The sequence below is a fragment of the Seriola aureovittata genome, chromosome 6 (genome assembly GCF_021018895.1).
Source record: "Seriola aureovittata isolate HTS-2021-v1 ecotype China chromosome 6, ASM2101889v1, whole genome shotgun sequence".
Classification (NCBI taxonomy): Eukaryota; Metazoa; Chordata; class Actinopteri; order Carangiformes; family Carangidae; genus Seriola; species Seriola aureovittata.
In genome coordinates, this window is record NC_079369.1 from 4,710,345 (window position 1) to 4,722,381 (window position 12,037).

At 41.4% G+C, this 12,037-nt stretch overlaps 1 protein-coding gene across 1 annotated transcript; it reads left to right on the top strand.

Moving 5' to 3' along the window:
- Positions 1-428: 428 nt before the first annotated feature.
- Positions 429-11,794, top strand: ephx4 (epoxide hydrolase 4). The gene is made up of 7 exons (XM_056377587.1): positions 429-1,013; positions 3,383-3,468; positions 4,843-5,000; positions 7,251-7,379; positions 7,812-7,915; positions 9,161-9,309; positions 10,875-11,794. Exons 1-7 carry the CDS (start codon positions 771-773, stop codon positions 11,113-11,115), a joined length of 1,110 nt encoding a protein of 369 aa, XP_056233562.1. The 5' UTR covers positions 429-770; the 3' UTR covers positions 11,116-11,794.
- The last annotated feature ends 243 nt before the right edge of the window (positions 11,795-12,037 follow it).

The following is a 12,037-nucleotide window of genomic DNA, read 5'->3' on the forward strand; positions in this document are numbered from 1 at the left end:
TCTTCCTCTGTTACATATCCAGTCACGTGAGGGGTCGGGCTAATCTGAAATTGGTTAACTGTCTCATCTTGTGTGCTATCTCGGCTCCAGACAGCTGTGTTTTCAATCACACTGCTCCACTGTGTGTAGTTTACACAGTAGCCAACCTTAACAATGCACACCTCTGACCGCATTACAGCAGATATAAATAAAATAAGATAAAATATCAATGCGCTGCCCAGTAAAACGCCAATCATACCTGCGAGCAGCCACTTATTATTAGAACCGGTTGGGGAGATAATGAATTAAATCATTATAGTTGTTTTAAATGAACAGTGAAATAACTGTGCACATGTGCGCATGCTGCCTTTTTAATACAATGTTGTTGCCATGACAGCGGCACACTACAGCCACGGTGCTTTGCAGTGATTTTTTTTTTGGGGGGGGGGGTTCAGCGTGCCTAACGGCGCCTCTCAGCCGATCTGAAATCAGCGTAAAGCTCCGCATCGAGTGGCTTATCGCTTGATTTCGGACTTGCCTTGTATAGTCAACAGCACCGTCCCCTGCGATCAACCACTGCTGTCACACGCAAGCGTGAAATCTGACGTGATGCTCTTGCCACCGTCCCATTCAGCCGTTTGTTGGGATCCTCCCTTCAGACAGTCGTGCGTTTGCGCTGGTAACGAGAAACAACGGCATCGTCAGAGCAGTACTTAAACAGAGACGACCAGGTAACAGAGAGAAATCAATAGGTAACGGGATCCGGATCGATTTCCTGCGGCAATGTAAAGATGGCGAGAGTGCTTCACAACTTGCTGTTATTTCTAATCAGACTTGCGCAGAAAATCAGAGTTTTGGGGTATTGGTCATTGATATACGGTTATTGTGCTCTCTGCACCACCGTAGCCCTGCTGAAACTTTGGTGGAGCATCATCTTAAGGCCGACAACAACCTTCCAATGGGTGATTCGTGAAACTCCCCCGGCTTGTCTGAATGACACGTCCTTGGGAACCCACTGTTATGTTAGGATCAAGGTAAGACACACACACACACACGCATGCACACACACGCATGCACTTGGACATGTAAGGTGGAAAAGCCCATTGTGTGTGTGTGTGTGAGAGAGAGAGAAAGAGAGAGCCTGTTTTGCATGCTAAGATGTTCAGATGTTAAATTGCTACAACACCTTTCTGCGGTGTCGCGTCGTGAGAAGCCAAACAGGCCTGATCTGTGAGCAAATCAAGATGCGTGTTTTTATTTTATTTTTATTTTTTTCTTTCTGGTGAAATCGCGGTTTTTGCTGGCGCTGCGCTCAGGTGGTGCTGAAGGAGCAGCTCCTCCGCCTCACGTCTCCACATGTAGGGTCATCAGCGGCGGGCTGCCAGTCTGCCACTAAAAACCTGTGCTCAAGATTATGTAATTAAATGCCAAGGCACGTCTGTCACAAATGCCCTAACCTGAACCAAAGCTGATCGCCAGTATCGGAGAAATGATCCAATTTACTTATTACTGAAGTAGAACTGGCACCAGCGCAGTACTGTAGTGCTGCAGTACTGCATATACAATCTTAAAACAACGGCACGGAAGTATAGCAGCAAAATGTACTTAAAGTATTAAAAGTAAAAGTACTCATTATGCAGCGGAATGGTCCCTGTCACTTATATGATTATATATTCTAGTGATCATTGGTGTATTAACATATTAACGTCAGAAGCATTTTAATCATTTTAATTACTTTATACTCTGTCGGTAGTTTATTCTGTAAAAGTGCATCATGTTTGCACAAACTGATCATTTTTCCCTCCATGTAAAATCTTTATCTGCAAAGTAACTTTAGCTGTGGTATAAATGCAGTGTCAGAAAAAAAGCAGCATTGAAATGTGAGGTAGAAGTACAAATGAGCAGAAAATGGATATATTACTCAAATAATGTACTAGTACTTAAATTGTTCTTCAGTACAGTACTTTTAACAAACCAAACCAACGTTTTCATCTGTTCTTCTGTTGCTTTTTTTTTTTTTTTTTTTTTTTTTAGCCCTAAATGAGTTTTAAGAGCAATGAATCAGACTCAGCCTAATTCTGTCCTCATGTTGGGATCATACACGACGAAGTCATGAAACTTAGACAAAGATGTCAAGTTTGTTTCAAGACAAAATAATAAATAAGCACAGTCTGTTCCTGGGGATAACATGTTAAAGTGAGGACACACATTTCCAACAAGGTCCCAATTCGTTAAAAGACAGATATAAAACATGAAGCATAAAATTGATCTTAAAATTAAAAACTACATCATTGCAAACTAAACCAGAGAATGAGTATCCACATCAATACAACAAAAACACATTAATAGCTCAAGTGCAATCCCATGAATAACCCGCCACCTTACTCCGTAAACAAGCTCTGACCTGACCTCCAAAAGTCCCTCTTGTTTTTGTCAACTCCATATTTACTGGAAGACTGTTTCACAGTACAGCACCAGTATGAAAAAACGGCTTCTGTCCCCGGTGTTATCGCCATGTTGAGTACGAAACATTGTTATGAACAGATATTCAGGAGGATGCCCACTGATGATATTGTGCAGCCTCTGTTGTTTTGCCCTGAGCTGTGCAGGCAGGCAGCTGTTCCACACTTCCAAATTGATTACTATCAATGTAGTGTAGTCGTTACCGCTGAGGATAGTTTGCATCACCTGTAATTTGTTTGTTTAGCTGTCAAACTACTATCCCAAACAAAACAGGCACAGTCGAAGTGACACTGTATACACGACAAGACAAAAAGTTTCTGAGTAGACGACGAAATGTTCAGAAACGCTCAAAAACAGCTTCTGCTTATTGTTACGTTGTGTGGATGTTTGAGCTTCACTGTGCACAATCATGTATGAGTTTGAGACTTAAAGGCTGTTTTTATTTAAATGTTTACTTTAATTATTTTTATTTAATTTTTCTAGTTTGGAAGTCGTATGCAACTTAGACAAGTTTGATGCAGGAATTTGAAATCTCAAATACTGAGAATGAACTTTTCAGTGAAGGAGGGCATATTTTCTGTTTTCAGTGAGGGAAAAGGAGTAGATGTAATGTTAATAAATTATAACAAATCATTTTTTGTGTAAAAATCATATCAGACACAAATTATTATTTGAAGCTGGATATCTTTAGATTTCTGCAAGATAATACAATATATCATGATAGAGGTCCAATATGTTGTGACAGATTCTCATTTGTGTGTTGACTCAAATAAAATAAGCTGTATATTTCTTTTCCACATTATTGTCCACTTATTTCTCATGCGGCTGCACTTAGTCATTTTAAAATGCTGACTTGCTCTATTGTGTCCACTGAGTGTCTTTGGATGAGACCGTCAGCTTGATGTTTGCGTCTTAATGCCTCTGTCTTCTTTCCATCCAGGAGTCTGGCCTGAGGTTTCACTATGTTGCTGCTGGAGAGAGAGGGAAACCACTCATGCTGTTTTTGCACGGCTTCCCTGAGTTCTGGTAGGTGAATGGGAAATCAGGGTGGGGGTTGGGGTGCAGGGCAGTTCCGGTTACAATTGCAGCTCTACTGCATTCAGCAGCAGGAAAACAACATTGAAATGTATTTAGTACAGTTGCTGGGTTTGTTACATCGGTCACCTCTCTAAAATTTCCCCTGACTACGAGGATTCCTCGGCTCTAATGTTTCAGCTGCACTGTCTGCCTCCCGGACTGCAAAAAACACATCCACATCAGCGAGGAGTCCTCATTCACAGACATGATTTGCCATCGGGGAAAAGGGTCCAAAGCATTCAAGATCTCTTCCTCCTGATATGAAATGAAAAATGGTGTTGAGCGTTGCTCCTGGATTGAGGCCAAAGAGGTTGTCAAGAGCTGTAAGCCTGTCCATATCTCTAACATACTATCTAAGCTGTGGACAAGACAGGGATTAATTAATGAGGGGAGCTCGTTCTGCTTCACTTGCTGTATTCTTCACAGATATGATGAAGCGTGCTGCTGAGAGTGAGATGGTTGGAAAGAACTCTTAACACTTTCTTGAATTGTGCTAATTCCCTCTTAGAAATGCAGAGAGTCTATGTGTACGTCATAGGCAGGGTGGAGGGGTCTGAGGGGCTTACTTTGCTTTAAACCTCATTTATATTCTAAGATCTGAGGGCTCATTGCTGGGATCTTATCCTGACTCATCAGAATCACAGCCAGGGCTCTGCATCTTGCTTCCCCTTTGCTCGGCAGAGGAATAATAAGGAAGAAGAGGAGGAGGAGGGGAATCTTCAATTAGGAAGTCATCCCAGTCCACATGATCAGTGGACGGATTAGAATTTAGCACAGCTTCTATTACACTACAGTGACATTCACTCAGCTGGAAAAAAAAAGCTGAGTGCCAACTTTATAAAAAAAAAAAAAAGAAAAGAAAAAAAAAAGGGGGGCACTTCATTGATTTTTTACCCGTCAAGTTCAGTTTAAATGGTAACGGGGAATACTACTCAACCTGTAAACAGTGTGTGGGACTCGTTGGGACTATCACGGTTGGCCCTTGTAGAGTCAGACTTTTTAACGGAAACCTGCATTACAAACTGCAGGCATGGAGTTTAAAAGGCAAAAGGAGGAGAAGAAATGAAAGACACTATAGAATAGCATTGTGGGGAATGTAGGATCCAATGTTTTTGGGGGCTTGACCCCATAGTAGAACCCAAAAGTCATGATATCTCAACTCCTGCTGCATCAAGTTTCATCATTCTTTTTTAAAATCAGAATACATGGATGTGCAAATTGTTGGAGAGCTCCTCTTAAGGGATAGTAGGCTGTAAAACTAAGTGTGACAGTAAGAAGAAATTAAGAAAATAAATCATCTTTGCGTCTGTTTGTGTGCCTCAGGTTCTCCTGGCGCTACCAGCTGCGAGAGTTTAAGAGTGAATTCCGTGTGGTGGCCATCGACATGCGGGGCTACGGGGAGTCCGACCTGCCGCTCTCCGCTGAAAGCTACCGCTTCGAGTACCTGGTTACTGACGTCAAGGATATCGTGGAGTACTTAGGTGAGAGAACACAGGAGAAGTGTGTGTCTGTCATCTGAGATCACTCTGAGGAGTGGACACTGTTTTGAGTCAAAAATAACTTGTTTATCAGTCTTAAGCTGTGGACAGCTCTGATGGCCCGCCGCGTGGCATGACAAACTTCCTGTGACTCACCCTTACTGAGCATGGGACACTGTGCAGATACAGAGCCCATAGCCTGCTGAGCGCATGCTAACACTAGCAGGGAAGCTAGCCTGAGGCTGTCTGCACACACCAGCACCCACTGATAATTATCTGGCCAGGATGACAGTTTTATTTCTCTTTACTGGCCAGCACATCACAGTTTCTCTGTCATTTTAGCAGTAGTTCCATACTGTATGAAAACCTGTCTCAGCATTGAAATGTGTGGGAGTGAAGAGCCTCTAATGAGTACAGTCGAGAATGTCTGGGAACTCTACCCTTTTTCTTCTCCTTCACACCTGTCACTTCATATTCATGTGGTAAAGATACAAAGAAACCACAAGAATAAATCAGATATTCATGCCTTGAACACTCACAGACATTGTCCTCACATGTTTATTATTAATGGATGATGATGTGTAGGCTATTGCAACATGTGTCTTCATGTCATAGTTGTGGCCATCTCTCCAGCTGGGAATGATAACATCTGGGAACACAGAGACGTGGCTAAAATGAAGTCAGGTGGAGCAAGAAACACCTCCAGGAAGAGAAAACTAAGGCGTGTGCAATCACAAAATATAATCAACATTTTTGATCAACTCAGTGATGTTGTTGTGTTCCCAGTTCTCAGAAGTTACTTTGGTGAGTACAGTGTTATACCAACCAGGAGGAAAGAAAGAAAAAAACTATCCATTAGCTGCAACATTTTGATCTTCTTCAGTCATAAGCAGCTTTAAAGCAGCAATAAAACTTCTTGGAACAAGCTGTAAACACATATTATCACCTTATAAACTTGTTGTGCTGAACATGTTGGCAAGCAAACGTGGAGTGGAGTGATATTAGCCTTCATTTGGAGACGGCATAGACAATGAAAGTCCATCATTAACTACAGTGTTCCTCTCCTGAGGTAAATATCTGCTCCTTCAGCTGCTACATGCTCCACTGTGTTCAGCAGCTAGCTGCTAACTTGATCTAATGTTTGGCGCTGGACAAGTAGTAGGACACTACAATGCTCTGTAGAGCCTATAATTAATTCTGTGTGTTCAACACAGAGCAAAACCTCTTTAATTTTGTTCATTGTTATTAGAAAAATTGTTGAATACTGCAGCTTTACATAATGCCACAACAGGTGTATGTTTCACATTTTTAAGCCAATACAAGCCCAGCACAGAGGCACCATAATGGTCAGTAAATATTCTCAAGAAGCCTTTGAACACATCCCTTTATAAAAAATGTATATTGTCTTACAAAGTGTTTTTAGAAAGGTCTGTAGTTGACGTTTTGTAGCGTCTTGCACTGTTAATTATTTCTCAACAGGCTTTCAGGAGCTAAGCGCTCAATAATGCATATTGCTGTGCAAATGTTCCACTTGATAGTCATTTCAGCGGATGCCGGCGGGTGATCATATATAACTGCTGCGTTCGGATCTGTGATTGGACTGCAGAGCCTCTTTTTACAGCAGCTGTTAGAGCCCACATGGTCCACATTTCAGTCCAGATTCACAGTCAGCCACTGGTGCTACACCGAACCGTTTGGCCTTTAACCAATCAGGGGTTTGGCCTTTAACCACGTATGACATGTAACGTTTCCCCCTTCCCATTTGTGGTAACAAATATCAGTGCTAACAGTAAACACAGAAAGGCTGAGAGCAGAAACAGCCCCGTCATTTTCCAAAAGGGTCTCCCAGGCTTAGCTCTACGACAATCCCTGTTGAAGCTAATGTGATATCAGTGTTGAGATGAGGCTTGCTGGGATGATTCATACCAGTGGGTGTAAATGGTGCTGGTATAGGTAAAGGGATTAGTTTGTAAGGACTGGAGCAGTAATGTGATCAGAATCCCACAGACGGATGTCCTGACCTTGATCTGCATTTGGCTGCATGTCATGTAACACATCCCTTTGATGGGTGTATGTGTCTTCTGAGGGAGGAGGACAGCAATAATGAAGTGAGAATAGTATTGATTTTGAGCACCAACTCGCTTATTCATAAACATCAAAGCATCAGCCTGAACATCCAGCTCTTATTGCAGTCCTCATTATGCTCTCTTCTATTCCAAAAACGCTCTAATGGGCATTTGCTTTTCTTCCAAGGGTACAACAGATGCTGCCTCGTTGGCCACGACTGGGGTGGAACCATAGCGTGGCTTTTTGCCATTCACTACCCTGAGATGGTGACGAAACTCATCGTCCTGAACTGTCCCCATCCCTCTGTGTTCACAGGTATTGTTTCACCGCATGCGAATGGACAAATCCTCAGACATTTACCGTTTATATTGTGAAAGAAAACCAATTTTCTTCGTACTAATTAGAGAGTCTCTGGTTTGGCTCCTGGATTATCACCGCAATTATTATCATTAATTAGGAAATATTATTACTTCAATTCCATGTTTGCATCCATCTGGCAAATCCTCTTCTGCCTTAAGGGGAAGATGATGAGAAGCTAATTACAGGAGGCTAATGTGAAGCTGGAACAGCTGGTTTAACTGGTGCAGACGGGGAGGCAGAGTCATTGAGAGTTATCACGTCCACAACCCCGCAGCGTGTGAAGACTTGGCCTTTAATTACTGTCAAACAACTGAACTTCTCTCTCCTCTCCTCTCCTCTCCTCTCCTCTCCTCTCCTCTCCTCTCCTCTCCTCTCCTCTCCTCCCAGATTACGCTCTGCGTCACCCGAGCCAGCTGCTGAAATCCAGTCATTTCTTTTTCTTCCAGCTGCCCCGCTTCCCGGAGCTCATGCTCTCCATCAATGATTTCAAGGTGGTTTGTTATGTGTGGGCTTAAGCGATTTCAAGGTCAAGGTTGTGTTTGTGTGTGTGTGTGTGCATGTGTGTGTGTGTTTGCGTCTCCATGTGTGTTGTTTGTGTGCATGCATGTGTGTCTATATGCATGCGTACTTGTGTATGTTGCATGCTGTTCCAGTATCAGTCTATTTTTAGTGTATGCATCGGTGCAAACAGACTGTTTTGACAGAGGTTATTTATTGTAAACAAGATGAACAACTAATCCTGTGGGAAATGTGAAATCATAAAGTGTTATCAAATCATATGGTGAAGCCTAGAAGGACATCTTTGATTAGATTTACTCTTGCTCATATTAAAACAAGCCATTCAAATTTAGTAATATCATTTATGATATTTAAACATCATCATCATTTTTTGTTAACAGGTCAAAATACACAGTTCAGGTTTGCAAATGCACAATTTTCTTCTAACAATACAGAGTTTAGGTTTAGTGGTTTTAAAAGATGTTTAAATCTATAAATACGACAATTGTTTTCTTTGAGTGTACCGAGGCTAAATGAAGAATTAGATGAGAATATCACTCTCATGTAGTAAGCACTCACACCTATCTTTAAAAAATAAGGTTACAACCAGGAAACAGTTAGCTTAGCATAAAACTGGAAACATTAGTTTTTTCCAAAGACAAAACCAACAAGATAACTTGTTCATCAGTGAGCTGTAGAGGCAGATTTTGTTACATCTGGACAGATCAGGTTTAGTTGCCTCCCTCTGTTTCAGCTCTTTATGCTAAGCTAAGCTAACTGCCTCCTCACTTTAGCTTCATATTTATCCTACAGACATGAGAGTGGTATCCATCTTCTCATTTAACTCTCAGAAAGACAGAATCAGCATTTTTCCAAAAAATTTGAACTGTTTCTTAACTTTCCTTCAATCTAAATGACTATTAGTTAGCATTTTGTAGAAGTCAGCTAATGTTGGAAGTGTTTACCAGTGTGTTAGACTTTTTGCTAATTAAGTGTAAGATTACATAATGTTCATCTGCCTGTTGTGGACTTTTCAGAAGTAGAAGCACAGCATTTATTGTTGTTGAGGCAGCGAGTCAGAGCTGTGACTGAAGGTCATGAGAGCTGATTTCCCCGCTGAAGTACCTTTTCTGACTCGCATTACAATGACACGGGCATCCTTCTCTAAATGCTGTCCAGATCAGATCGTAGCAGTCACAGAAAATTCACCCCAGTGTTTGCTGCTGTCTCTGCTGTAGGCTCTGAAGGCCTTGTTCACCAGCCGCAGCACAGGGATTGGGAGGAAAGGCCGGTGGCTCACTGCAGAGGACTTGGAGGCCTATTTGTATGCACTCTCGCAGCCGGGAGCTCTGACTGGAGCCCTCAACTATTACAGGAATGTGTTCAGGTGGGGAAAAGCTCAGTCACTTAAAGATTTTGCTGCAGATGTTTTATCAGAAAACATAAAAAATAGCTCAAACAGACATTTGTGTAAAGGTTTAAATGTTTTTTTTTTTAGAAATATTAAATGATATAGTAACACTAATCATATATAAGACATAAAACATATAGTAGCTATTGGAAAAGGTATGCTGTTGCCATAGGAGACCATTCCACTGTAGTCAGTATCAGTGTTTGGTCTTGGTTGGTTATTGTAAAGTGTGATAAGAAAATCACTTGACTTGTACATGATGTGCACCCCCACATACTTTATGTTATATACTGAGTATGGTGTATGTGCAAATTTAGTAGCGCCATCTACTGTCAGAGCTCTGAAGGAGCAGAAAATGAAACATCTCTCTCAGTCTGTCAAGGCCACACCACTATCAATATATATATCTATATTTACACACACACCTTCGTTCTTAAATCTAAGACTGACTATCTGGCCAAGAGTGATCAGCACAAAGAAGATCAAAGAAGATCACAGTGCACGAATATCTGACATGTGAACCGTACATGCATGACTGAACGTGCCATCTGCTCCCTTCTCAAGCAACGAGTTACCTCAGAATAGCTTTTATACGCTTATGTAAAAGAAATATCGCTGACCCATGCCCAATTAGTCTCTCCACAAGCACATGCTTCACCTAAGCCCTATAGGGACGCAAAAATAGATATACATCCATCCATCCATCCATCCATCCATCCATCCATCCATCCATCCATATTATATATATCCACTTATCCTGTCCAGACTGCTGGAGGCTCAGCACATTTTCATCGAGACATAAACCAACATGAATCATGATGTGTCCATTCAAGCGGGAATTCTGAAGATGAAGTTCACATGCTGTATGTGATCTCCTCTGATCTGATACTAATGATACAGTCGAGTTTTTTGAGTAAGAACCAAACCATAAGAATGTAATGTACAGCAGAGAGACGAGGTAGATTTCCATCCGCTGGTTTTTATGCACTTTTTATGTACGTTTGCATAAGAAAAAACTTTGTGGAAATGCCAGAAACTTGAAATTAAATCTGAAATGTTAGATGTGATAATTGGTGTAGGAAACAGACTTTGTTGTTTCAACTCCTGCTTCTGTTTCGTCTACTGTAGACAAAACATTCATGTCATGCTATTACTCAGTGTTGTCGGCTCAACTCCACCAAGAACCCAAAAACATGAACATGAGGTGAATGCCACTGGAACATGCCTGGTTAGCATGTCTTATTAACGCAGCAGCTGATAAAAGTGCGGCATACAATGTGGATCTGAAAAGACAAATTAATTAATTCTTTTTAATCTCAGGTTTAGAGAAGGATATAAGAGAGTTACTGCTGCCTGATTAATTATATAATTAGTTATATAAGGATTATCTCAAAATGTATCTGAGCCAACAAAGTTTGAGTTGTCACAGTAGAAAAAGTAAAGTCAGCGTAAATTCTATTTTAGGTTACATTTCCATTTAAAATCTCTCCTACAACAAGAATTTTGATCAACTCGGGTTCTTCTCTCCTCTCTCTCCACAGCTCCCTCCCTCTGAGCCAGAACCATGTCAGGTCTCCGGTGCTGCTGCTGTGGGGCGAGCGCGACACGTTTTTGGAGCAGGAAATGGCGGAGGCGTGCCGCCTCTACATCAGGAACCATTTCCGTCTCAACATCATTTCTGGGGCCAGTCACTGGCTGCAGCAGGACCAGCCCGATATCGTGAACACGCTCATATGGACCTTCCTCAAGGAGGGAGAGGGACGTAAAGGCTACAGGAACTAAATCCACAGTGGGCCTCCTCCAACACTCTTTCCCCTTTCACTTGCCACACCTGGAAGCCTGGAATATGCCTGTGATACCAAGCAACATAGTGATAATGCAATCATTCTTTAAATCTTTCACATTTCAAATATTTTTTAAAGAAGTAAAGCAGTAAAGGAAAGAATCAAAGCACACTTCACTGGAGAGGACACTGTGCAGTACGTGTGACACATATTCAAGATGTTTTTTGCACATGACATCCGCCTTAAAGTTTGTCGGTTACAGCATTACAAATGTGTGGCAAAATCTCCTTGTGACTTGTATTGTGTGGTGCCTTTTAACTTTCAAGTTGTTGCAGTATAAAGATGTCCTGAGAGGTTGGGATGTGGCATTGTTTGCTATACTTGTATGTTTCATTGGGTTGCTCCACTCTGCTTTGGGCACAGTCCTTTGGGAGCTATAACTCTCCCTTTCCCTTTATCAGGTGGTGTTGTCTAAAGGAGTTTTCTTTTTTGTATTTCTTCTTCAAAGGTACTTGCTCAAATGTAGAGAATGTTGTTATCTTGATCTTCCTGTATAGAAATGTCAGTGATGGTTGACTATTGTACTATTTTGTATCTCTTCCTACACACTGCATTTTGAAATTGACTGAGCCAGGTCTACACCATTTGATTTTATAAATAAACCGAGTAAGTGTCAATCTGTTGGGCTTTGCTGTTTTTAGATAATAATACCAGAAGTGCGTTTGAAGCTCTGCAGTGCGCCTCATGCCCCCATGTGTTGTCACTCCAAACTTTTACACAGCAGAGATGAAAAGCACCAGAAACACTTTTGGATGTGCTGTTAAATATAGCACAGAGCTGAGTGACAGCGGTTGAAGTTAGATACTTTGGGTCTATCAGTAGAACAAACATTTTCATATTTTTTTTTTAGGTTTATATTT

What these genes read in the sequence shown, in the direction of transcription:
- ephx4 (XM_056377587.1), top strand. Translation starts at nt 771, where the DNA reads ATGGCGAGAGTGCTTCACAACTTGCTGTTATTTCTAATCAGACTTGCG. An exon ending in CACGGCTTCCCTGAGTTCTG is followed by an intron (nt 3,469 to 4,842) that starts GTAGGTGAATGG and finishes TGTGTGCCTCAG; the next exon opens with GTTCTCCTGGCGCTACCAGC. An exon ending in TCTCCATCAATGATTTCAAG is followed by an intron (nt 7,916 to 9,160) that starts GTGGTTTGTTAT and finishes TCTCTGCTGTAG; the next exon opens with GCTCTGAAGGCCTTGTTCAC.